The sequence below is a fragment of the Ammospiza caudacuta genome, chromosome 4, assembly GCF_027887145.1.
Source record: "Ammospiza caudacuta isolate bAmmCau1 chromosome 4, bAmmCau1.pri, whole genome shotgun sequence".
In the NCBI taxonomy this organism is placed as follows: Eukaryota; Metazoa; Chordata; class Aves; order Passeriformes; family Passerellidae; genus Ammospiza; species Ammospiza caudacuta.
Window position 1 is genome coordinate 49857163 of NC_080596.1, and position 27662 is coordinate 49884824.

The 27662-nt window shown below is 39.4% G+C and overlaps 1 protein-coding gene across 4 annotated transcripts in view; it reads left to right on the forward strand.

The window, feature by feature from the left end:
* Nucleotides 1-27662, forward strand: part of DLC1 (DLC1 Rho GTPase activating protein) — a 214317-nt gene that overhangs the window by 162147 nt on the left and 24508 nt on the right. For 3 of the 4 annotated variants that reach the window (XM_058804396.1, XM_058804398.1, XM_058804399.1), the window contains one exon: nt 26844-26915. In XM_058804396.1, coding sequence (XP_058660379.1) covers nt 26844-26915 — 72 coding nt within the window. Of the gene's footprint in view, nt 1-14093; nt 14176-26843; nt 26916-27662 lie in introns of those variants that run through there. The other variant, XM_058804400.1, reaches the window with a different exon arrangement.

The following is a 27662-nucleotide window of genomic DNA, read 5'->3' on the forward strand; positions in this document are numbered from 1 at the left end:
CAAATGTTAAGAAAAAACTTTCCACCTAAGGCAAGGATTGATGGTGGGTTGAACACATGCAAGACTCAGGAAATGGGATGCACGTTCCTCTGATATGGATGGCCTCTGGCAGTACTGTGGATATCCTGCTTGTTTTTGTTGAGGGGGTTATAGCAGTACACACATATTTTTTACACATTTTCCTGCTGGTTTTGTAGAGGGCAAAAAGACAGTTTTAATCACAGTTTGTCATTTGGCTTACTTACATTTTAGATTTTTCATATTGGCTGTATGTAAAGGTGTTGACAGGTTACAAATTTGCACAATTTAAAGATTGAGAGAGTCTACTACATTGTCATTTCCATTCCACCTGAAATGCAGGACCATCTCTCTTGCTCATTTCCCAGCAACTTATCTGGTATCTTGTTCAAAAAACTGTTCATTCCCCTTTCTTTGGGAGTTCAATCCATAGCTGAGTGGCTAACATTGTCAGGAAGTTAAAGTGAACACAAACTGGACCTAACAAAACCTCTTCTTGAGGCTTAAAATAGTTCTTTTGTTTTTCTTCAATATTCATGCATCTCTGACTTGCTGATTATCTCCCAAAAACAGAAGTTCCAAATTTATTTCTAGGACTTTTTCTGACCCACCAAAAGCAGAAGATACAGGAAATTGTATAAGAAATGTCCATGTATCTGTCACCATGTTTTCCAGGCTGGGAAATGAGAAGAAATTTTGAGAAAATTGAATGGCTTCTCTGAAGAGTTTTTTCTCAGTCTCATGCATGAAAATGATACTCTAAATAGCTTTGTATATGAGTTTTGCAGTTAATGTTGCAAAGGAGTACTTTGGCATTTTTATGGTCTGTTTTAATTAAATGAAGCAAAATCTGCTCCTCTGAGTGATTCATTTATCCTATCAACCTTTCTATTTTTGTAAGATTAAATCAGGAAGTTCGCATTAAGCTTCCTTTCCTGGAATTCCAGTTGAACATTATTACCCTTTGTTTAGACTGTATCACTTACTCAGTTGATAAGAGTAGACTATTCCTTTGGAGAGACAGAGATTCAGCAATTTATATCCCTTAAAGAGCATTCTGTATTTTACAGTAAATGACTATATTACATGCTTCAGGAAGCTACTGAAAATTATAGCATTTTTTACATCTGCAGACATGAAACTGTATACTAATGCAATGATGTGTCTCAGCAAAGCACACATAATATTTTTTGCTCTTGACATTAGGAGGGATGTTACAGCTTTGCATCATTTAGTTCTCATTGCAATCCCACAGCTTTATTATGATCTCCAGGACAATACAAAAGAACACTGGTGAAAAACTAGATTCTAAGGGGATAAAAATTTGTATTAAGACACACATTATAAATTCTGAATTAATTTGTCATGTTTTAAACCTTGAAGTTGTCATTTGAAATCTTAAAATCAAGGGGCACTCCTAAGGGAGTTTAAAATGTTTAAACTTGAAGCAGGAAACCTAAGCAAGACTTGTGATTCAGGTTGTTATAATGATTGTTAAAATCTATGATCAGTGACGTAAAAATATATACACACTTTAATTCTGGACTGTTGTCTGAAATTATGATGCCTACATTCTTGGACTATTATGTTTGTTTTACTCTGTAGTATCCTGAATTCTGCTATTTATTGAAAACTGCCTAGATTTACAAAGTATTTAAGTATTCCTATTAATTTTTTTTAGTTTTCTATGGAGATGGCTTTTGGTTTGATGGGTTTGGAGTACATTGGTTTTGTTTGTTAATTTGTGTTGCTTTGGGTTTGAATTGTTGGGAGGGGCTTTGCCTAGAACAAAGTCCAGCTTTGCAAACAAAGAAAACCACATTTTTTTCTTAAACTAACTCCTGAATTTCTTGTTATGTTTGCACCACAAGCAGATAACAACTCAATTATGCTTCTAACTTAGTCTAGCTGAATTCTAAATTCTTATTTCCCAGTATTTCCTTTGATGCCTGGATCAAATTTGCCTTTCAGCATGAATTAGAGTAAAAGGCTGCATCTCTCCACAGCCTGACATATTTACTGATATTTATAAATGAGAGCACTAATCTATACCCTTAATGCAAAGTGCAGATTTTCCAAAACATCTAAACTAGAGGGAAACACAGTGTGATGAACATTCCTAAATTCTTAGAAATTATATCTGTATATAACTATATATGTATTTATACAATAGAGACAGACAGACAGAAAACAGATCTTTATATCTTTTTATGTATTTTATGTTCTCACAATTATAAAATATGATGTAAAATTAAATCTGAAGAAAAAAATACTTTTCATCTTCCCCAAATCTATCACTATCTAGTTCCCTTGCATATTAGGCAAAATCTCCATAAATTAAAGCAAATAATAAAAAGTTATTAAATGGGGTTGTTTGCTTAGGTCAAATAGCTCATATTCATATTAACGAAGAGGGAGCTAAACCTGAAATGGTTCATAAAATAACTTAGTGTCTAACCCTAATTATTGCAAACAAAGATCAAAAGAAAAGCTTATCAGAAGTGGAGACAGTTTATTTCCATCTTGGAACAAAGGACAAAAGACACAGTGTCTTGTCCTTCCTTTGAGGTTTCTCTGTCAGCTCCTTTCCACTCCCTTTCCTGATAGGTTGAAATATCTTGATGGCTGTTCTGTTGATTAAAACACAATAATCAATTCTGGGGAACATGTCAGCTACTTATTTTTATAACAGGAACAATGGAAATAGCATCACATTGTTAATAGAGGTAAAAGTGATTAAAAATACCCTTTTGAGTTTTCCTTTCTAGTTCCCATTGTCACAATGTACTGGAATTGATCCAGAACAAACTTTGACTGTAGATACACATTTTTTTACAGGAATCAGAGAACTTTGATTCATCTTTAGTCCATGAAGGAATGCTTGTTTTTTAAAGCTGCTGCTGTATGAACCAAGAATAACTACTTTGCTTTTTAAATGTATATATTTATTTTTTCAGATTATTATTTCAAATCTATAGCAAAGAAGAGGCATTTGTCTCTAAATTAGTCTTAAAGAGCATATTTATTTCTTTACAGTAGATGCATACACAGTTGTAGCAGGTTGACCACTGGACCTTTTCCTCATCACCAAAAATTCAATTAAAGCAAACCCAGGACAACAGTCTATTGTAAACTGCTACAAAGAAAACTAAGAGCCTTTATTTGCCAACACTGCAAATTGCAGAGCTGCATTCTGTGGCATCACATGAAGTTTGCATAGTACCATGTACTCAAAATGATACTTAGTAATTAAGTACAGAATGGAAAGGACATCATGGTCATCGATAGTATCTTCAAAAGATATATTAAACTCATGCATAAACTTCATAATATTTGCCTGGCTTAAAAAGTTAGCATGAATTTATCCAAAATTTTAAACAGGCACAGAAAACTTTGTTCCCTGTGCAACAGAGAAATGTTATTGAGCACACCGATGTAAATATCCCTACTGTGTTTTTATTTCCTTATTAAAAAAATAAATCCATGTGTTGAAATTGAGGATATCATATCCTGAATAAGCTTCTTGATATAAAGATGGCTAAGAAAAAGATCATTCAAATAGGGGAACTCTATTTCAGAGTTACAAAGATCAGATAAGCAGTGCTTGATGCACTCCGTTGAGACAAACCACTCATTCAGTGCCAAGTATTATTAAAAATTCATTTTCTTAGCTGACACATGGACTTTTCATGCAGAGAGACCATTATGAAAAGCCTTGCTGTTCTGATAATCTGTACTTCGATTTCTGGCATTATCAGTCAGATCAGAAATAGTGGGTACAAGTGGCCAGAGGATAAAGCATCAGCTTTTCATTCTTGAGGAGATATGCTTAATGGAATGAGTTTAAGAGTTTCAGATGAAGTGTGGCTGAGAACATAGAAATAGAGTGTTAAAGATCCTGGAAATCCATCACCAAAAAACTAAGCACATGATCATGCAAGCATTTATGCACTTCAATTTCAATATACCCTTCAAACTAAATCAAATTACATACACGAATTTGTAAAAATGACATTTAAATTCCTTTCCATACTGAAATAAACAAAGTCCTTTCTAACCAAGGAAGGAGATCTTGTAAGCAGACAAATACTATTATATGTCAAACAGAGCAACCCATCACAATTGTCTGGGCTTTCAGTAATGCTCTGCAATACATTCTAGAGTAGCTATAAGGTGTTAGGTAGCTCTCATATTGGTTTAGGTTATACTCAGGGTACTCTGATTATGATTGTCCTAACATAACTAATTGCTATATAAAACAATTCTAGCAGAAATTCATCAGGATACTTGAAGGCTATTCTCCTTCCTCCTTCATTTAGTACATTTGTTCATATCCAAGGGTTCTGAGCACTGGATATTAACTGGCTCCATGGAAGCATTAAATTAATTGCTAGATTTGTGTTACTACAATTGCAGATACACTTTACTTGGTCACAATTCACTCTGTGTGGCAGTGATCTTGTCTCTCCGTCTTCCAATATTTACATTTTGAAACCAAGATTCTCACTTCCTCCTAGGGAATCTAGAAACTCATTTGTCAATTCCTCCTTTTGGTCTGTATGCTTTTCCCTCATTGGGGATAACTACCCAACAGCTCTGGACCTAATGTTCTGCCTGCTCATTACCTGGGTTGGCCAAAAGAATAGAAGATAAGGAAAAGATCTAAGGGAGGCACTTCTGCCCCTTGCAACTGCTGTTAGTAGAAGCTATCTATAAAAGGGAAAAGAAGACACAGACAGAAATGGAAAGGAAATGGGAAAAAGGAAATGGAAAGGAATTTCCAAAAGGAAATGGGAAAAAAGAGGTGGAGAAGCTGGCATTAGGTGAACTAATATCCAGCATAGGTGCTATAGACATGAAGATGAGAAATTCTTGTTCAAGGTACAAAGGTTTTTATATGGCTTAGTGGGGGAAAGGGTGCTATCATAAGGCAATGCAGGAAGTTACTTTGCCCTTTAGAAACAGATGGAGCACCCAAGAATCCCAGGTTAGCTAAAAGGTTACTTTGGTGGGCAGTAACTCACCACCTCAGAAGCAAATCTAAGGATGAACTGCGCCTGTTCTCATTCTGTATGCTAGCCAGGAAGTTTCCCTCATGGCTCAAATCTCATAATTAAGTCAGCTAACTTTGTGAAGTGCAACAGAAATAGCAAAGGAGATAAGCTACTGAGCCTTTCAGATACCTGTCTAACATAAAGGTGAACACCAGTTTGGGGATTGGGCTCGTTTCTTACATATTTACAATCATATAATCTTCTCATCTTTGATATAAAACCACATGCAAAACAGTATATGATTTTGGGATATCAGGCTAATATTAGGCTCATAGTTTTTTGTCAAGTGGGATTCTTGCACCCTAGGCCAGTCACATGTGGCTTTTATTTCCACATATTTCCCAAATACTTCAGTTCACTTGATCAGCTCAGAAATTCCATATTCTAACCTCTTAGCAACTAAATTTTCAGGATTTTTTTAAACGGTTTTTCTTAGTGGTAACACTGGTTTACATTAAGGAGCAAAGAGGCAATCTTAGTTTCTTAGATCTTAAGTTATTAAGGTCAACATGACATGCACGACAGATTATAAAAATATACTGGGTAAATCAGATGGAAAGTTCTGCCTATACACCTTTTGAGTCATTGTTTATACTTCCTGACTAAAAATCAAAGGCCAGGAGCAGGGTTGATCTTGAGATCTGTGGTTGGAAAAATAAAGATTCCTCAGCAAAGAAAATTGAGAATATTTCTGTACTCCAGTGCTGCTCATGAGAAATACAATTCTACTGAGTGATGTAAAGGCTCTTGTTTCAAAGGAGAGAAAGTTCTGGTTTGAGCATGAAAGGTTCAGGCTGTCCTATTACTGTTAATCACTTGCACCATTGATCCTAGCACAGGTATGTCCCTGGCTGCCTTGAACTCTCTGAAGCTGTGATCAAACAAAAAGCAGATTAGCTCAATGAATTTTTTCCCCCATATTACTTTTCTCAAAATGGATCCTAATCATTTTGAAGTGCTAGACCAGAAATGATCCAAACCCTTGTTACCACATCCTTTAAATAATGTTGTTCATAGTTTTAACGTAATTTTCCATGAAGAAATAATCAGGTTCTATATCTACTTCAGGCTTATTGTTTTCTACCACCCATCATGTGCATTAATGAATCTTCACTAAAATCAATGGAAACTAAAGAAAATCCAATGCCAAAAACATTTTTAAAACATCAGAGTATTTGTTCCACATATGTAACTTTTCAGATGCCCACAGAGGCAATCATATCACTGGTGCAGCTGGCCACTTGGTGGTCATGGAAAATGAAAGGGGCACTTCAGAACACATTTGCTATACTAAAGGTGTCATACAGAAATGTGAAACATTTGATATAGAATGGAATAAGAAAACCTTTGCCTGTTATCAATTTCTCGTGTCTAACAGTAATTCCAGTAGATGCATAGCTCTTGCAAATTACTGAGCAACCACAGGCTTTAAAAAAGACCAGCTACCACAGGAAAGAATCTGTTTCATAGCATGTTTGCTTTAAAATAATAGAAATCAAGTATAGGGATTACTTTGTTGATCTAGTGACAGAACTGTTGTAAAATTTAATATAACAGTATGGTAATCTCAGTTTATCAGGTGTACTGGGCAAAGAGATATAAGTTAAAGCATTCTCCAATCACTGCTATCTGTATTTACATTTTGAAGTTGAATAAAAAAAAAAAAAAGACATTTCAGAATATGACAGGATCCTCTTTTTTTTTTTTTTACTTTAACAAAAATAATGGGTTTTCATATATTCCCAGTCATAAGAAATAGGAGCTTGGGTTTGTTTAATTCAGAAAGTAGGTATTCAAAAACTGCTCTGGGCTAAGATTAGATAGAAGAGATTTACCTCTCTCAAGAATTAACTAATTTACCATATGTCTTTGTAAATTGATATGAAGACAAAAGTAAAACCTCAAAAAAAGGAGAGTAAAAAAGGTAGCTCTTCATAATGTGACAGTGTTGAAATATGAAAGCATACTAACCATTTTCCATGTTTCTTTTTCTTGTGGTCATGTAACAGAATATGAGACTGTTTTTAAAACACGAAAGCTCCTATTAACGTGTCAGTCACTTCTATGCATTGTATCATGTTCACAAATAACATCACGCAATACTTTCACTCTCAAACCTACTGGCCTAAAGAGAAATGTAGCAAGAAGGAGGAGGAAGCATTTTTCAGCTAAACTGACCATCCATTTAGAATTCATAACCCTAAATGTTAAGGTGATGAATGAGCACCCCAACAATTCTGCTACTCCTCCTAATCCTCCTCAGGTCTTGAATCTGTTGACGAAGTCCAAACAGCCACTTCTTTCTGCCTGATCCCCTCCCCTTGCTATTGCTGGCTCTCATTCAAGTCAGGATCACATTTATCTGAGCAATATACACCTAATAAATCTTCTCCAACTCAGTTTGTTCTTGCTGGCACGACAGCTAGCTTCCCCCTCCACTTCTCTTGTCTTTCCTCAGACATCATTATGGGTGTTGACACTAGCAAGTTACTTAAGGTGCTCTTAAATAACTGTCTGCATGTACACATCTCCCAGTAAAAGGCAAGGTAATTGCTGCTATAAGCCAGGTTTCAGTTACAATAAGCAAGAGCATAGACATGAACAACAAAAGAAGCCAAATTAGCAATCTGCAAGAGGACTTTTATTAGACATAAATAAAATAAATTCACACAGTACTTTTCACAGTACTTCTCAAACACTTTGCAAAAAAGGCATGTACCATTCTCCCTAATTTATCTAAGGCAAAATGAAATATGGGAATGGGCGTAGATAGACCAAGGCTGTCTGATAATTTAAAACAAGACTGCAGATAGGTATTTTGGGTCTCAGTCTACTGTGCTGTCAAGAAGAGGACCAAGGATTATGAATCTATTATGACTTACACCAGACCTCACTTTGACCACTGGGTTTACTAACATGTGTTTTCCTTCTTCCCTGTCTCTGTAGCTTCACATGATGTTAACAATAGCTACTCTCCATGCTGTAGTACCAAGCTAGTACCTCCCCTGATGAATGCTGATGTGAAATTACCCATCACAATGTATGTGTTCCAGTTGCCATAGTTATCATGCTTTACAAAGTCATGGGTTTAAAATTATTTCCTGAGTCCTGGAGATTTCCCCAAGGCTAAAACAGCAACAGTCTCTCACATAATGGGTCAACTGGTTCAGGTGGGTGCATGTGCTTATTTCCTCCAGAGGAAATAAATTTAATGAATATAGACCTCATTTAGGTAAAAAGCCTTGGATCTCACAAGATGGAAGATGGAAGTAAGAAAAAATTTACTTTTGAAAAGAAAATTTTCATTGTTCATAATTTTATATTCAATATAATTAAAAATACCCCCAATTAGCCAAAAAAAAAAAACAAAAAAAAAAAAAAAAAAAAACAAAAAAAAACCAAAAAAAACCCCAAAAAACACACCCCAAAACCTTTATTTCCTTTCCCTTTACTCCTTTTAACTCCAGCTGGGTGCTGCATGGCTGACACAGTCCCAGGTCTTATGCTGAAAAGTCTAGCATATGTGTAACATAACAACACAGCTGCTTCATAAACCAATTTTTGATCACTATTTTGACATGTTCAAGGCATCAGTCTTTCAGTTTTCATCTACTTTAATGGGCAACTTACATCTTACATCTTGTTTAATGAAAGGTTACTGTTGTCTCTGTAAAAGCTGACCTTTTTTCTTCATCAGACTGGAGGTCATGAGTGAATAGAGAATGAGGTTTACAGAAATGCATCTTAACATTGGAATGCCTTGGAAACTGAGGATTTTAAAGGTGGAAGGTAAAATCTACTTGCTTTAAAAATGAAGAGTGAAGCGCAGGTTGATTCAATAATGCTATAGCTGTTATCACAAGAACACAAAGTGAAAACAAGAGCATTGTTCTGAAAAAAAAAATAGTAATTTGTCAAGCAACACAAAGTTGAGCTTTATTTCCTGCCACCATTTTACACCATCATCAAGTTGCTCATCTTTTTGTAGTATATATTTAGAGTAAAAGCATCCTTTGTGCCATCTTCCTCTAACACTTGATTGCACACTGTGATTTGCAAACACAGTGGAAGAGAATTGGGGTGAGACTTGGGCACTGATGTCTCCTTTTAAATGACCCACAAAGAAAGGAGAGGGTTTGGAGATGACTCCTGGTGCTACTCTGCTGCCACACAGCCACCAAGGCAATTACCACCTAGGGATGGTGCCTTGGCCAAGAAAAAGCTTCATTACAGCTTTCTCTAATGCAGTGTAACAGACAGTCACCCTTCAACTTGCACATTCATTAGGTCTCACTTGAACAACCATTTTGACCACATAATGCAGAGGTTTTAATCCTGATAATTTAAGGTTAAGATACCTTTTTGTGAAGAAGTGATCAATTATGGATGCTCTCTTTATCAGCAATAGTACAGTTATTCTGAATTTTTCTAAATATAAGGAAGAAGGACTTCTATGTGTCACAAGGGATACACTTACTCTGGATCATCTCTGTGCTCTCATCACAGGCTGGAAATTCTAACTATGCTTCTCTAAGCACTTCTTCTGGATAAGATTTAGTTTATCTACTTTCCCTACTCTCTTGAACATTAAATTCAGTTGGTTATTTTTGCAAAGGTGAATCAACTTTCTAAGGTAAAAATATAGCTTTTAATTGAAGGGAAGGCTGACCCATTAACCGCAGAAAATTCTGCAGTCTTCAAAAATACACCTTCACCTGTGACAGCATCTTAACCACAATATGGGAGAGATACCCTACATCTCCATCAATTTCTATAGACCAGCGGTATTCCATGTAAGCTAAAGAGCTTATCATCTCTGCTTAAAATGGAAATACCGATTTTCTCTCCTATTTTATTTTTCCATATTTATATTTTATCCTATTGTATCTTCGTCAATTGATTATATTTTTGTTTCTTATTGTCTTTTGCCTTTAGAAATAGAGTTTAACCAATACAGTGTGAACTTGGTTATTTCATTTCCAGCCTGAACTGTTGAACTCACAGTGTTTGACGGCATTCAAAAGTAGGCAAAAGCACAGAGCTCTTAGCTCTTGTTTTAAAATAGCTGCTTATATGGACCATAAAGAATAAGCCAAGGTTAATTATCTTTATTGGTTTTTGTTGTTTAAAAAAGGGGGAAACACCCAACTGAATGTTGCCTGGGATCAGCAACAAGAGTCTAATATACATGACAAGCTGATAACATTTCTAATAGTGTACAGGAAGATTTCTAGAGCAGAGAGACCATAAATTACAAGCTGTAGAGCAGTACCTCTGTGCAATATAGTGAATTTACTATGTATTTTGTGAAAAAGCATTTTGGGTAAATGCTTTCTTTCATTTTGTGACTCTCAAGGAGGTGAAACCATGTCTTTCCTTCTCTGGAAGCAAGGCACTGTTAGTGTCACTTATCTCTGCAAAGTGATAGTGCAAACACTCTTTGTCAAGAGGCCTGAACAATTACAGACTTCTTAAAGTAATTACTTTCAGCAAAGTCAAGTGCTAGAAAATTCAGACATAATTATTTCACCGACAATGGTTGGAACATGGAAGTGCTTTGGGCTGTGGAAATGCTACATACAGATATACCGCAGTCGAGAAGCCCAGAACCAGAGGCCTGGAAACTCAGTTTGAAAGTGCTCCATAATCTATCATGCTGTTGCTAAGAGGATATTAATACTAGCATTTAGAATTGCAGTCATGTGTCTGACAATCCTGTGTTTGTACCAGCAGGTCAGTTGACTAATTGTGAATTGGAACTTCTCTGTGTACTGCACTATTTAGAAGAAAAAGGATGACAGGGGTACAGTTAACCATTAAGGCATTTGGGCCTGGGAGGGAAAGCAGAGGACAATCAAGTCCTTATTATTAGATGCCTTCCTGCAAATCACTCCCTTATGCAGTTACAACAGAAGGAGAATTCACCTTTTAAACTGAGTAATTGTGCCTGTCGGGCAACCCTTTACAATTACTTTACCATCCAGCAAGAGCTCATTGATTGCATTAAGGATAACAGTACTCCACAGAAACAATCCTCTTAGGCAGGCTACTTCCAAAACTCTGGGTCTCTGTCAGGCAGTTGCCTGCTCTTTGAATAGCCAGAGAGATAAAGAAATAAAAATATTAAAGGCCAAAGCTCTTCTGATTTCACAACACTCTTTAAAGCCGGATGAGTGATTAGGGTGTTTGTAGCCTGTTAAACACCCATGCCTCAGGTGGAATGTTCCTCTGAGCACGTTTTACAGCAAATGAGACTGGTGCCTCGCTTCAGCTCCAAAAATACTCCTGCTTAAGCAGCCCTATAGAATTCCAAGTTAAAATGCAAGCCTCAGTGACTGTGTGTCTTCAGCAGTTGATAACAAACTACAATCAAAGCCTTTCTCTTTTAGATCACCAGCAAGAATCTAATCCAGGTCAGTGATAATCCTCCAGCATCTATTTAGCAATGATCCCAACAGACAGACTGCTCCATCACAAAAGTCACTGTTTCTGACATGGCTGCAGAGACTGAATGAGGATGGAGATTCCTCTTTTACTGTGGAAGCTAATTAGATTTGCAAGTAGAACAGGAGTGCTGAACAAAAGCACAAGCATAGTGTTTCATTGTCAGCATCATCATTAAATAGCATTCATTTGCTATTTAACAGAGTGGTAGATAACCTTTGATTTAATTACTGAGAGTTTCCCATCTTCTGTGTCTGGGACACATTTGTCAAGTATTCACTGATCTTATCACTCACCCCTCTCAAAATCCTCAAATGAATCTCTGACTTCAAATTCTTGATTTGCTGCTATCACACAATCCTCTCAATTTGGATTTTACTTCACTATTGTACGTCTCATCTCATTTTTAGATTTTTTTGAGTTCCCTTTCACAATGCTGAGTTGCCTCAACCTTTCCCATTTTTTCTGTGAAGTCCATTCTCTCCTCCTTCAAAAGCTTCCTGTGGGTCCTATACAAAAGCTTCCTATACAAAAATGAAGGCTTGGTCCAGGAAGCAGCCTAGGCAGTCTGTGTTTACAGGAACAAACCCTGATTTTACAGAGGGTATTAACTTGACACTTGGTGGTCTCCTGGTTCCAGCATTATTATTGTGACAGAAATGCCTTTGGGCCAGCATGTTTACCTACACGTTCTTGATAATTTTTTTTTTTTTTCATTTTCCCACCCCCACCCCCTTCTTTTTGAGGATATTTATTGGAGAAATTTCTTCTTTTTTTTTTTTTCCCCTGGAATTCAGACTGGAAATCACACACAATATGCAACCAATATATTTCATCTCGTCAGGACTACTCTGACACTTACTACTCTACCAACTGCATAAAATGAAAGACAATACATACAGAAAGCCAATTAGATTGGGATTACTTTGGCTGTTCAACAGCTGGGGCATAGCATATGTCTGTTTTCCCCATGCTAGAGTTAGGAATTAACATTTTACATGCCTGACCTATCTAATAAACATATATCCTGACCTTACAAGAAACATTCAAAAATGAAGGTAAATGTGGCTATGCCAAAATGTGCATAAACCAGGTTAGATATGAAGGGGTAATTGATTAAGCAGGTTACAGATGTAAAGTTAATCTTGAAGATATAGTGCATTTCCATCCTCTTCGGGGCTATTAAAGTAAATTAATGATCTAGAGCTGTGCAGGGGTTTCCAGAAACAACACTATAATGGCCAGTTGGCCACAGTTTGCAGCCTCCTCCTCCTAGAAGGGGGAGATGTTTATTCTTCAGGAAACTGCCAGCTCAAGCATCTCACTATGTATACTTTACATCTGTATCCATCGTGCAGAAATGACAACTGAACATTAGAATAACACCAGTGAATACAAAATATGATGTTGTCTTGGAAGAAAATGAACCAATCATAGTCTTTGACAGGGTCCAGATATTTTCAAATTTTCACAATACTTTTTTCCATGCTCATAGTTTGGCAGCTGCTCAAAAGTACCTGGTTTGTGCTGTTTTACAGTCCTGAATGTGTCAACCAAGCAACAAGAATTAAAAAAAAAACTTTGCAAAATACAAAGGGGAATAAGTAGTGTAGGCAGCAACTACCAGACACAGAACTATGAAGCCAGGCTTACTTCACTATCTCCAAGACTCGCCCATCACTGTTCCATGGTCCCCATAGGAAAAATATTTGTTTTCCATCCAGGTTCAGACTGAGACTTTGATGGTGCTCAAGAATTCTAAAATTTCACAGCACTCTTCAGCATGCTGTCTGTAGAGGGAGGGACTGGCATGCCCTGGTCCTCCTGCATGGCTTGCTTCTGGCTGAAGGCTCAGCATCCCCCATGCCTTGGGCTGCTCAGGCCATTCCAAACCTCTCCAGTCTGTAACACTAATGAGCCGTGATGCCTTTTCAGTCAACTCTCCTGTCTGTGCTTCCTGGGAAAAGTATTGAGAGCTTTGCTGACTGCTTTTTAGAAACCTGGCCACCGCAAGAGCTGACAGCCATTAGAAACCAAAGGAACAAAAGGCACAGGAGCCTTTATGCCGGTTTTGAGCGCGTTACCTCTGGTTTGTGTCATTCCCCTGGACTCCCCAGACGTGCATTGGAGGGACAGGGGAGAGGGGTGCATATGTGTGTGTGCACGTTGGTGTGCGTGTGCATGTGCGTGTGCGTGAGCGTGTGGAGGGGTGCGTGTGCCGGGGTGCGTGTGCATATGTGTGTGTGTGAGCGTGTGCAGGGGTGTGTGCCGGGGTGCGTGTGCATATGTGTGTGTGTGAGCGTGTGCAGGGGTGCGTGTGTATGTGTGTGTGCACGTTGGTGTGCGTGTGCGTGAGCGTGTGCAGGGGTGCATGTGTGTGTGTGCACGGGTGCGTATGCGGGGATGCGTGTGCGGCGTATCTGCTCTGCTGCCGCGTGCCCGCGCTCGGGGGGTCTCTGCGGGCGCAGAGCGGGGCCGGGGCCGGGGCCGGGGGCGGGCCGGGGGCGGTGCGGGGGCCGGGCTGGCGCTCGCTGCTCCGGGCCGGTGTCACTTGCGAGCCGCCGCCGCCGCGCAGGCAGGCGGGCAGGGACGCAGCCAGCCGGCCCCGCAGGCAGCCCCGCGGAGCCACCGCGGCCGGCGGAGACCATGATCCTCACACGTAAGCTCGGGGATCCCCTCCCGGCTCGCTTTGGGGGTGGCGGCTCTGCGCCGGGGGCGCAGCTCCGCGCATCGCGGGCGGCGTTGGCGGAAAGTGCCGCGGGGCAGCGCATGGGGCTGGGGGGCAGAGAGGGACGGGATCCGCTGGTGTTGTCCCGCAGCCCCGGGGCGGCGGCGCTGGCAGGGGGCGGCTGCCCCGTCCCGCGGGGCGTTTGGCCCCGTGTGCGCGGGTGAGAAGCGCCGTCGGCGCGGCGGCGGCCCCCGGTGGGACGGGAACGCTGCCGGAGCCCGGGGTTGCTGCTGTGTCCGGGGAGCGCCCGCGGGGCCGTGCTCGGGAGCGCGGCCGAAAGGGTTAACAGCGCAGGGGCGGGGGTACCGCGGGCGCGGAGCGCCGCTCGGGATGCGGCTGCTCCCTTGAAGATCACCGTGGCGCATCTTTCTTTTTCAGTGGTTTGGTTTTGGTTGGTTTTTTGGATTTTTTTCCGTTTCCTTTTTCCACCACCTAATTTTAGTCTTTCTCTGTTTTGGTTGACTTTTCTTTTTTTTGGGAGTCCTTGCGAGACGGGAACCGTCGAGTTCCTTTTGAAGTTTTCCGTAATTAGCCCGATGGCCTCCAGGAGCCCGGTGGCTCCCCCCGTGCGGCGGTGGCCAGCCCTGATGTCACCCCCGGCGGCTTTGATCCCGGTGGAGGAGCAGCAGCTCCTGCCGGACGGGCTCACCCCTACCCCCCTCTTCCTTTTTCCCTTCTCGAGGAAAACAGAAAGCCGATGCCGTTTTCCAGTCGGTCAGTTTTACGTTCCGTGTCACCCTCCCTTTCTTCGCAAACCACAGCAATGACTTCGTTCCACCGAAACCGTGAAGTTGTTGAGCGATGTGTTGCCATTAACCTAATGAGCTCTGTTGCCAGTCAAGGCACTTACTATTGGTACAGCAGGTTTCTTTTCAGTTTTTTGTCCCCTCGTATTCTCTTTGGGAAAATTTGAAGACATAACTACATTTAAGCAATGTATTTAGCTAAGTCAGAATGTTCTGTCTGATGTGTCATAGTACTTAACACACGTGATTTGAAAGCCTGAGGAATGCTTTTATCTTAGCCATCAATTATTTTAATTTTTTTACAGGAGTAAGTGTGATCTGTTTGAATTGCCCTGCCCTGATAAAGAAATTCCTGACAGCAGTTCAATAACAATTCTCTGAGTCAAGTTATGTTTTGAGGCTATTTGTAGTGAAGGAAGATAATGGGCAGATTTCTTATGAGCCTCTGAGTATGAATCTGTCAACAGTTCAGTGCCAGACTGATTCAACATCTGTCTGGCAAGCAGGCCATTGCTGTCTGACAGCACATGGAGTTGGTATTAGGTGTGTCTGTTGATGCCACAGCTGTAGCCTACTATAGTGTATCTGTCAGGTATTATTACTGCATCCTGCTCTGCATCTCCAGTAGAAGCAACAAAAACAAAAAGAAAAAGGCTGAGATGGCCAGGGAGTGGGATGAATGTCCCTCAGATTAATGGGTTTGGGTTACTACTTCAGTTTGCTGATGGGATCATCATGAGGACTGAGATTCTTTGATTATGGAATACAGTATATGTAAGAGAAGACGTAGATATTGTTTTCACAAGATTCTTTTCATCTACAAGCTCATAGAAATCAGGGCATTTCGAGCTATGTGACCTCTAGGAATTCTTGATACCATCTTCTTTTAAAATAACTTGGGTTGTTAATTGATACAAAAGGAAATGCTAATACATTGTTTTAAACACCATAAGGCTTTAACTTCCTACATGTCACAAAATATTATTTCTAAGTGGTAGTGAACAGCAAGAACATACCTGGTGGTTTTATTTGGTTTTATTTTTCACTAGTGTAGATTCAGTCTAGGATTTTTAATTCTTGAGTCAGGGTCTTCCCAGCCACTTCTGCAGCTGCCCTTGGTGGGCCAGAGAGGAATACTGATGCTACTCATGGAAACTTACAAATGCCCAGTGTATTTTGCCTCTGGTGGGGTGTTGGAAAAAGGTACTGTAGTTGTACTCATTCACTGATGTTGAATGTTTATATTAAGATTCCTAGAAAAAGGAGATGAGGTGGCTTGGTTTTACTTTTCTGGTTCTTCTGATTCATTACATTCTAGGCAGCGGTTTGTTTGAGGCATGTGAATTTATGAGTTCCGCAAATATTTAGAGATGCAGTTTGCACTATAAATTTTCTTTTTCTAGGCAGAATACCACAGTGTGTTATGTTTGGGCTTCTTGAGAGATTCAGGCTTCTCTTCCAATTCTCCTCTGATGGGGGTTTTGCTGCTGGCTTGAGCATAAACACAATGCACCCTCGGCTGGTTAAAAGGAGACAGAGGAAGAGAGCTCATGTGCTTAACAGGATGGTCCTGTGCAGTAAACAAGCACTTTTCATGCTTAACTATCCTTCCTAGCGACAGGAAGAAGGAAATGAGGCTATGCAAAAGGACCCTGACACATTTCGGACAATGCCAGACCCACCCTAGCATTCATACAGTATAGCCACAAGACCTGGGGAAATAAAAATAACTTCAGATGTTTCCCCTTCCTTCCTGTGCATGTTATAGAAATACAGCAATCAAATGATATGCAGTTCACAGAAAATTTGCTGGTTTGATCTCCACTAAATAAGGAGATGATGCCATGTGTAATTTATATTCTTTGTGTACCATATTGTTCTGATTACAGTTTGAATTGTGGTGTTTCAGGATGAATTAATTACAAAATTCTGTATTCTCTACAGTAATATAGGAAGTGTAGATATACAGTAATTTTGGTAATTTCAGCAATTCCAGGCATATTTCTTGCTTGTATCTAAGGAATCAGTAATTCTTCATGGTGCAGGGTATCAGGGTCTTGCATGTTTTTTGATTTCCCAAGTTTTTTACAAAGGTTTTTGTTGTTGTTGTTGTTTTTATTTATTTTCTCATCTACTTTTCCTGCCCCTGTTCAAAGGAAAAAAACAAATTCTATCTTCAATGATGAGCAATTCTCATGAAAGGGAATTGCACAGGACTGGGCTGTGACTGGAACTTTCTGGTTCTTTTTACTTGACACTTGCTTGGCCATTCTTGCTGCAGTGCTACCCTATCCCACTCAGCACATCTCTGGAATCAGTAGATCTGCTAGTAAAATATACCATTGGCAAAACTGGCAGAACCAAAAGAGAGTTGAGAATGACATAGCCAGCTAGCTGTAATTCACTGAATTTCATTATCTGAAAGTTACAAGTAATAAATACTATGAACCATTCTGAACTATTTGAGTATGACAAGCATTTTTATTTCTTAGGATGAATATTCTTTCAAATATTGTCTAGTGTTTCCCTTGGGAAGGACTGTGGTAGGTGAGACAGGATCAGGAAAAAATGTTATCTGGTCTCTCCTTATAAAGACATGATAGGATGGCTCACTTCTTTATTGTGGGGCATTTTTTTAAAGTCTAAAGGGTGCAGAGTTCCATAGATCTGGGTTTAAATATATTTATTTTATAGTTGTCTAAATCTTTCTATTAAATGCAGTTGTCTGTACTAAGAAAAATTCCTGAGGAGATGTTTGAAAGACATTGCTGAAACCAGTGCTGGACACAGTTTGACCTTCCCAGACCTGTTCTTTTAATTTACTGAAGTTTCAGCAAATTATCAGATTATTCAGTAAATTATTTAGATTACCAACAATACATGCCCCTCTGCCCTCGTCCCCCATCGCATTTTTGCATTTTGGGAATGATCTCTCTATGACCCTGCGGACCCATAGAATTGAATGTTCTGCTGGCCACCCTTCCATCTGTTCTCCATGAGTTGTAAGAATAGATTTCCTGTGCACATAAGACACAAGAAACTTTCCAGTGTAAAGCTTCATGATCTGTTTAAACTTTACTTCTTCTTCCATCCATACAAAATGTGACCATTAGATCTGAGAGAAACATTTTCAAGTATGCAGTATCACAGACAATACTACAACTGTCTCTAATATCTAAAAACAGAACATTCATAGTAATATTTGCTTTGGAAAAATCCATGTTTACATCTTTAATTCTGCATCAGGAAAGAAGGCATTTGTCTGTGATGCAATTAGCTTTATGCTGGGCTGTTCACTGTCGCTGGTATTTTGTATCTAGTGTTGTGTCATCCCCACAGGATGATACAATATAGTTTGGGACTGGATCATCAATGAGGTTAACTGTAAATAGTTATGATGTAAAGGCAGTCATTCTTCCATACAGTTCTTCCTACATGCATAGATAATTTTGAGGTTACAAGCTCAAAGAAGTAACTGTCTAGAAAATCTACTTTTGTAGGAGCCATTGAGCCAATTCAGATCAGTTCTTACAGCATTGTTATTTCCTAGATCTGAACAGTAGCCCACACTTTGTGCCTTTTTTAGATGAAGTACCCTCATGCTGGGCCTGCTCACCCTTGCCTCCCTCTGGAGCTGAATGAGCCTTTGAGCTGAGCTTTGCACACCACAAGCTTGCAGACGGGGCAATTTCAGTGCTGGGCTTGGGACTAGCAACAGTCAATGTTTGCCCTTCAGTATGTTCTCAAAGGTCATGCTGACCAAGTAATTTCTGAGAGAAGAGAAGGTTAAAGTCATCTTCTATTTCCCACTCTTTGGAGGAGGATTTGGTTCTCACTCTGGAATCTGTCAACATGACCTCCATCAGAGGATTTGACTAACTGCTTTCTCTGCCCCAAATAATCCTCCTCCAAGACCACCCTGTGTTAAGCAGGCCAGATAAATAACCCATGTGCCCAATTATTTCTTGAGAGTTTTTTAAGTCATTTCACATCTTGTTCCTCTTCATCTGTGAACCTTCTTAAAAACAAGATGAGAGAAGACCATCTTTAACCTATAAATAAAGTTGTTATTTATCGGTAATAGACAGGAAAACTGCCACATCAAGCTATAGTTTTCTGATTAAACAAAGTTAGTGTTTTATCTTCAGATCACATTGGGTTTTAAATTTATTTCCAAATTCTCCTGCATATGCTCAAAATGTAAAAAAACCAAACCAACAAAAAACCAAAACATCAACAAAATAAAACAAAACTCTATTTAGGAATAAATTATTAACTTACAGTGTAAACCAGGAGTTGTGATGATTCTTTTGTGTCCTAGAACATGCTTTCCCAAAGTCTTCCACAAGTTAGGAAGTAATGCAGCTAACCTTAGGCTGCTAGAAGCATATTTAGTGGTGTGAAAATGAGCAGTAATTGCAATCTGTTACAGAGTGTATAGGGAAGGGGCTTGACAGACACATGGGGAATATCCTTTATTTCCGTGGCCCTTTATTAGGTCCCAAAATGATGTTGATTTGGTGCTTTTCAGAGCTAATCAGTTGTGCTTGGTCCTCTTGACAGAGGAAAGGGCCTCTTGCCAGCCAGGGCATGCTCTAGAGGTGGTTTTTGTTCCTCTCTGACCTGCTGAAATAGGGCACTGTCCTTTCTTTGATGAAAACCTGGGTTTCTCCCCATGCTAAAAATAGTGAAACTGACCCCATTTATTCCTGGAAAAGTTGGGTTTTAGAGACCCACAGATCCACACTGGGAAAGTCCTAGTTAAGTCCTCTGAAATTGATGGAGGCTTCCATTGTTTTTAACAAGTGTGGTCTCGATCTCTAAACATTTGAAATATTTTCAACAAATGTTCTCTTTTTATGTTGTGAGCTGAAAAATTTCTGAAGTAATTTTGATATATTGAAGACTATGAAGAGGTTCAAGTTTAATAATTAAATTTTGGTCCACAAAAGCAGTATTGTGCTTGCAAGAGTATTGGTGAGCAATTAAAAGTACTATATTCTGTAATTTGGTATAGTTGGGAAGGAGGGAAGGTACATACAGCCAACATACACCTCTGTAGATATTTTGGAAACCAGTCACATTCTTTTTTTAAAAATTTTTATTTTTATTTAGCTTTCATCAATAAGGAAATAAACAAACTGAAATCCTATCAGTGGAAGTAGGCCATTTGCTTTTTTCAAAAGTTCTGCTGACCAAAAAAAAGGGGGTGTTTTCAGCTTCCTGCTTTTTTTTTCAGAGAAAACATCAATATATGATCTTAAACATCTGTTTCCTTACTTCTTCATCTGTTCCCACACAAATTCCAAACATACTCTGTTTCTTCTCCCAGTGTCCTGTGGTTTATACATAACATCAACTGCATAGTTACTGTCTTGCTTCAAGGCTCTGTAGCTTGAAAAATACTGTCAGTCCCATGTTTAACCCAAAGCCAGCAGGAGACAACACAAAGAGAGTATTTTTTTAGTCGTCATCATATAGTTGTGGAATATCTGAGTAACATTCATCACTGTTTCTAGGGGTTTTATGACTAGGAAGCAGTATTTATATTTGGTGTCATACATGGTTTGCCTTCAGAATTTGTGAGTCCCCCTCTCCCCATCCCTCTGAAAGTTTTTAATAAGAGATAGTTTCTTAAAATTGCACATGCATCCATACTGGCTCAACTTGATTGCTGAGGCAGGCAGCAGTAAGTGGAGGTCACAGCATGTATCATTTGACTGTAGAAGGTAAATTGAAGCACAGTGAAATAGAGGAGCGCATCAAAAAAGGCAGCTGCAAATGCAAAATGTAACTTGCACTTTAAAGGTGAAAGGAGAAAAGTTACTCTCTTGGGAAGGTGGTTAGCTTTCTCTTCAAAACCAGCAAGCTCATAACGAGTTCAAAATCTGTGCTTTATGTTCTCTTGATCTCACTGGTTCTTCTAGAAATGCATCCTTCATGGACTGAATGTGTCAGACTGGTATTCTAGAACAGTTGTATATTATTAGATGGTTCTCCTAGAAGTAGAAGAAATTCCAAGTGTGTTAGAAATTTGGCAAGAGCTTTTAATGGGATTTTTAGAATGCTGTCATTTTTACTGGTTGAACATTTATTGACAAACTTCCCAAGTTTGTGTTTGAGTGCATTATCCTTATAAAATGCCATTCTTCACTAATTATATTTTTGCTTTCTTTAGTCCTTGCTATGTGCTGCTTTCTTGAAAGGTGTGGAGTGCTAAGTTAATGATACTGCCTAAGGAATATTAAACGATATAAGTTTGAGAAAAAACAGGCATATGAGAAGGAATTTAATTATTTTCAAGCAACAGTCGCATATCTTCAAAGTGAAAGCCATCTGTGGCCCTGGACACATAACAGGCTTACTCTTAGGAAGTCAGTCATACTGTCCCAACTTTAAAGGACTGCAGGCATATGACATTACACAGAGATGATTTATCATTTTCAATGCCTGCACTGCTCATTTGTAGACAGCTGCCACAGTGCAGTTATTTCCCCGGTTTGTCTCAGATTTCACATCTGTGTTCATGTATCTATAGACTGAGTGGTTGGGTAGTCTGATCAGGTCTAATGTTGGGACCACAATTCACATGTCAGGGATGCAATTCAAGCACTAGGAAAAATGATTGCTTGTACTTGAGCAGTGGAATTCTATCCAGAGAAGAGTATTTCTCACATATACCACAGCTGGTCTTAAAAAATGATCCTGAATGATCTCAAGTTTCTTAGTAGCTTAGGACAGTGCTTTTGAGTTGAACAGAAATTTTGCAAAGAACCAGAAGTTTCAGAGGGACGTGACAGGGAGAGGTAATTTCTGATATAGACAGAAAAAGAGCGTGCCAGCCATTTGCAGCCATTAAACTGGACCATCAGTCCTGGATGGGGAAGAATCCTTTGTGCTTTCTGTGCTCCATGTGCTCCTCTGTGCCTCAGCAAATATGCAGATAGATTATGGAGTTTTAGACATTGAAGTAAGGAGATAGTGTGCTCATCTCCAGCTTTCATGAAAGTCTGGAATCATTCTCTGCACTGTATGTGAGAGCCTCTCCAGCAAGCTAATTCAGGAAGATAATTTTATATTCAATTTCTACAAGTTTTTTTTCTCTTCTGAAAAAAAAATCAAATAGTGAATTTCAACTAGAATAACTTACTTTAAAATTAAGACCAAGATGCAATTAAGAAGCTCAAAAAAACCCAGTTGTTACATAGGACATTGAAGTGAACCTTCAGAAGGGAAGCCCATTTTTTTCTTAAATTTGATTTTGACAGTGCTGATTTTACCAGTCTCACTACAGATTTTTACGAGCTGCTCTCTTAACAGAGCCAAAAGGTGAGATGGGTAGAACTGATGTGTGGAGGTGCTAATATGATTGTAAAGGTGGCTGAGTTGAGGCAAGAGGAAACCATCTGCTTGGAAAAACTGTTCATAAGATGTTTAGCACTTAGGTGAAAATTGAGTCAATGCATGACTGTACAAAGATACATCTGCTTTGCACCTTGTCCTGAAGACCCTGAAAGAGATAGTGTTTAAATTGCATGTTATTTCATGGAAGTGAAAAAGAAGAATGAAAGTAAATGTTGTTGCTGTCTTAACTGGACTGCTATGGTGATTTTTTTTCTGAAATAATGTTATTGCAGTATCACTGTGTGGATTTTCTTTTCTATGGGAGAGAAGGTATCATTAAACAAAAGACTATAGACATCTTACAGTTCTCCCTTCTGCAACAGCAGTTTCAAACAAGGTGTTAATTGAGATATTTTTACTCTGAAGGTCTAAACTTGCAAACTTACCAGGCCAGGAACCAAGATTACCCAAAGTTTAACAAAAAGGGAAGTTAGACTTTTCCATTTTCATTTACTACTCTGGGGAAGAATTGAGTTCTCCTAATCCCTCTGGAAGTGGGTAAATAAGGACTAATGGCTCCCAACCATACACAAAAGGAACTGCTACCCTTGATTTGAGCATGGAGGACTGCTTTGTAAAACAGACTAACAAATAAAGCTGGTTCCAATAAAAATTTCCTGTTTCCTCTTTAACACATTTGCGTGTTGTTTGCTTACAGGACACCAAGAATAAAGACTTCATTGTAGTTTTTGGGGTTTTGGGGGATTTGGGTGGAGTTTTTTAAATTTGTTTTGTTTTACTTTCTAAGAGGTTTTTTTTTGGATTTTTTTGTATCAGGACATTTAGAAATAATAGCACAATTTCTTCCTTGCCAGCTGTTTTTCATACAAGAACCTCCTGCTGCTGGGGGAGGGCACAGGATGCGCGTCTGAAAAGCTGCACATACATTTCTTGCTTGGAATGTATGCTGAGTGGTAGTTTATTGTAAAGGTTTTAACTGGCAAGGATGTTTGATTCAGAAAGGAAGTGGCACTGCAGGGATGGAGTGGGAAGGAGGCAGTGGGACCAGTCCTTTGCCTGCAGCAGCTTATCAGTTCAGCTGCCAGGTCTTCATCAGAAATTGCTTTGCAAATTGTGGCTGAAGTAGGACTTTCCTAAAATAGGTTGGAAAGCAGTGTAGAGTTCCTCTGCAAGTTTCCTCTCCTCCCTGTGGCTATTAGCTGGCCCCAGCCAAGCAAATGCAGTGAGTTCCTAGCTCAGATAATTATCTGTAACCTGTGTCCCCTAGGATACTGAACAAAGGCTATTCAATGCTCTGTCCCTTCTAAATGTTTTTAGAAGTAGTTGGAAAGTCTGATTTTGGAAGACCTGTTCTTCTTTCTTTTGTCTCTTATTATCTTGATTGCCATTGATCAGTATGACAAGGACTTGCACATAAATATTCTCATGTCCACTTGGAAATGAAGCTGGCAGCTAGCAAACCAAATGTCCCAGGGCTAATGCTGCTGAGTTGGAAGCTGGAATTTTGAAACTGTGGGAATGAGCTTCTTCCTCTAGGGTAGTTTAAATGATTTGGCCAGAACCTCAGGTTTAACCAGTGTGTTTTATTCTCAAACACAGATTCCAGTTAAGCTGCAGTATTGAACTTTTTATCTAGAGAAGCTCACAGCTGTTTAAATTTGTATCTCTTATTGTGAGGAAGCTTGTTCAGTGTACTCTGCTTTCTGTGCAGCTTATTCAGTGTACCTTGGGCTGGATTCTCCTTCTGACTATGTTTTGGTCTGCCTGAACCTCACACACATACACAGTTTTGTTCATACGCTGGCTCATCAGTAGCCAACAAGGTTGAAATAGGAAAGCTGGGTTAAAAAGTTACCTTTCCCTTTGTCTGGTCACACCACATAGGAGTGCAGTCTAGGAGGAATCCTGAGTTTGGCCAACCTGAGTTGAACAAAAGGAGCCACTCTTTTAGGTCCCACCTCCACTCTGTCACCAGTACCCATCATGTCCTTCTCTTGACCAAGCTGTGTGTGGGTGGAGATGAGATGGAGAGAGCCCTGGCCTCAGGGCACTCCCTGGCCCCTTGTTCAGGAGAGTACTCCCAACCCTTCACCCTTTCAAGGGCTTGCAACAGGACTTGCAACCTTTTGCCCTTCCAGGACTTGCAACAGGACTTGCAACTTGCCTTATGAAAATGGGGCAAATATGGCTTTTAAACACTTAGCACTGTCTTGTACCCAACCCTAGGCATTTACACAGCCTAATCGATGGACAGGTGCACTTGTGGTTTATTGTTCTCTGCAATTCTTGTGGACAGATAGGAAAAAAATCAGGTGTTTCATTGCCTAAACTTCTTGGGGGATTCTCAAAGGTATTTTGAAAGCAAATACGCTGTGAAAATCCCAAAGGCATGTGACAGCTGGGTGCCCATAAAATGTAACTTCAACATCCCTGGCACATTTGCAGAAAAGATACACAAAGCCTTTGTAGAGAATGGTGAAAAAAAGTCCAGTGAATGCATATTCATAATTTTCTAGCTCTAGAAATAATTTGCAGGCCATACACCTGGGGTGCTCAGTAGAGGACCTGTGAAAAAATATTTAAACACATTGAAGAGTGCCTGTAGTAGTAAGGAATCTCACACTTTTTTCAATTGCACTGCAAGCATCTCCCTGCATTTTTTGCCAAATGCTTGTTATCTAGGATAATTTTTTTCCTGGTTTTAAGTCAAGCAAAATTCTCATTCAATCCAAGCACTTTTGCAGAATGCAACCTATAAGATATTGTGTTTTATTTTAAGTAGTCTTAAAAATTTGTTGCAGATTTTTTGCTTTGCTACTTTAATTGCTTGTGAAGTATTAATCTATCATCTTGTTTGTTCTTGCTTTAGCCATACAAGTTTCAAATATTTTTTTCTTTATTGAATTTTCCACATATTTCCTTAGCATACAGAAATTGAAATACTATTTAAGCAAAACTTTGTAATTTTTTGCAATTGGAATTGAAAAATGCCTTTTCTTAATCAGTAGCTAAGTCAATATGTCCGTACGTGCTTGTTCTCATGTGGTGCCATAACCCAAAGGTGAAGCAAACAACACAAGTTGCACAAATGCCTGCTTGTCCTGACTTCAACAGGAGTGGATTTTTAGATGTTTATTTATCTGGAATGTTGTGTTTTGGCTCACCTTAACCCCTTGGTTTGGATATGTGTCTTAGCAAAGTAGTCTGGCAAAGCACAAATATTTTAACACAATTGTAGCAATTTGGAAAATGAGAGGGGGGTTGCCGTCGTTTTGGAGATGCTAAAATGTGCCTGCCATTTCATCCAATTTATGCACCTATATCTCACTGGGAATATTTCTTAGCGTGACAAAATTTTGTAATATTTTACTTACACTGTGTTTGGCTTTTCAATGCCCTGTATTCAGTAACCTGTATTTGGAGCAATTCTGAGCAGGCCCCTTTGTGCATGGTTTCTGCAGCAGGTAGCCATAGTATCCTCTCCAAGTAGGTGGCAAAATTGTGTACTGACTTGTGCATAATGAAGCTTTTGTTTCCTGGTCCATCAGGAACAGTGAGTATAATGAAAGCCAGACAAACTGTAATACTTTCTGATTTCTCATTGTTCATTTGATCAGTTCTAAGCAGGAAACTAAATTCCCAGTAGCACTTTATTGAATTTTTTGAAGAACATAATTAGCCCAGTCCATTTCTTTAACACTTGGAGAATACCCTAGGTACCTTTTATATTTTCCTAGTTTGAGCTAATAGGATAACGTATTCTTTATCTCTACATGTATTAAGTAGCATATGAATTTGTATGTGATTTATTCACAAACTAATACTCCTTTCTTTCTGTGTAACATATATGTGTGTGAATAATTTCATTCTGTGGCATGCTCTTTCGGGCAGTGTGAGGGAAACCTTCCTGTAATACACCAAATAAGTCTTAAATACCTTACAGACTTCCAATGAAACTAGGTTCTTGTTGGGTAGTAAATATGTGCTTGAATAAGCTGCAGTACAGTGTGTCAGTTGTTCTTGGACTTGAGTCTGTCAGAACTATCTACAAGGTGTTAAAGTGCACAGTAATGCGAGCTCTGCAAGGAATTTCTGTCAAGACAAAGGAGTTGTGCCAAGAGGACCAAAAGATTTGCCGAACAAGCACTGCTCATGTTGATTGCAGATTGTTTTTTCTAGTGTTAACAAATACTGTAAATACTGTACAGGATAATCCATAACTGCTGCAGTTTTCATTAGTGCCTGTTTCTCTTACCACTAAAATGATGAGCTGTTGATAAATAGCAGCTGAGCGTTAGTGGCTTTCTAGAATCTAAGATATGTTCGATAGAAGAAAAGCAAACTGGGATAAGCAAATGTGGGTCTCAGTTCAAAGTTTCTGGAAACCTTTGTGCTTATTTTGCAGTGGGGATAGTAGAAGTGGTGGAGAGGAGGTTTTTTCTCTGCTGATCACTAACCAGAGGGGGATTTGTTTCTGTCCTCTTTCAGAAATCGAGGCCAAGGAAGCTTGTGACTGGCTGCGGGCTGCTGGGTTCCCACAGTATGCGCAGCTTTATGAAGGTAGGCACCTGAACTCAATCCTCCCCCAGCAACTTTTGGACAATAAGATGGAATATTCACCAATGAATGAGATTCAGGGGCACCACTGAAGTTCCAGTACATGAGATGACTTTTAGGGACTGGGCTGCTCTCTGCCACCCACAACACACATAGATGTACCAAACCCAATGAGACTCTGAAGAATGCAGGAGTTTGAATTTGTTTCACGTTTCTGTTTTAGTCTGAATCTTCCAACCATCATCATAGAACAAATGTAAACGTTACCACAGTGGTATGTTCCCTCTGGTTAAGACAGAGAGGAACAGTCAGCCACTGCTACAAGCCCAGTCTTGGAGAAATACAAAAGCTGTGTGCAGCTCCACTGGCCAGCTCTCCTAATGGAACAGTAGCAGGAAATTCTGCATATGCATGGATATGTCTGTATCCTCATGATTCCCAAGTCCTGTGTGTTTAGTCAGAATGGTTTGAGTTGAAGTTAGGCATAGGCTTACTATGAAGGGAAAAAGAACATACAAGCTGTGGTTGTGCAGATGCTCCTCAGAGGAGTGGCTGCCTCCTGCAGTCACTTGTCCTTCTCTGGGATACATTCATTTTGTATCTCTGCTTTTACAAGGTTTTGCTCAATGAGAACTGTTTTCTTCAGTGCCTCTCCAGCCTACTAGAAACCTGCAGGTTTGGCATACAGTTCTTATGCTCTGATGCAGAGTAGCATATAGAAGTTTGTTTTAAAAGTATGACATGCTTTTT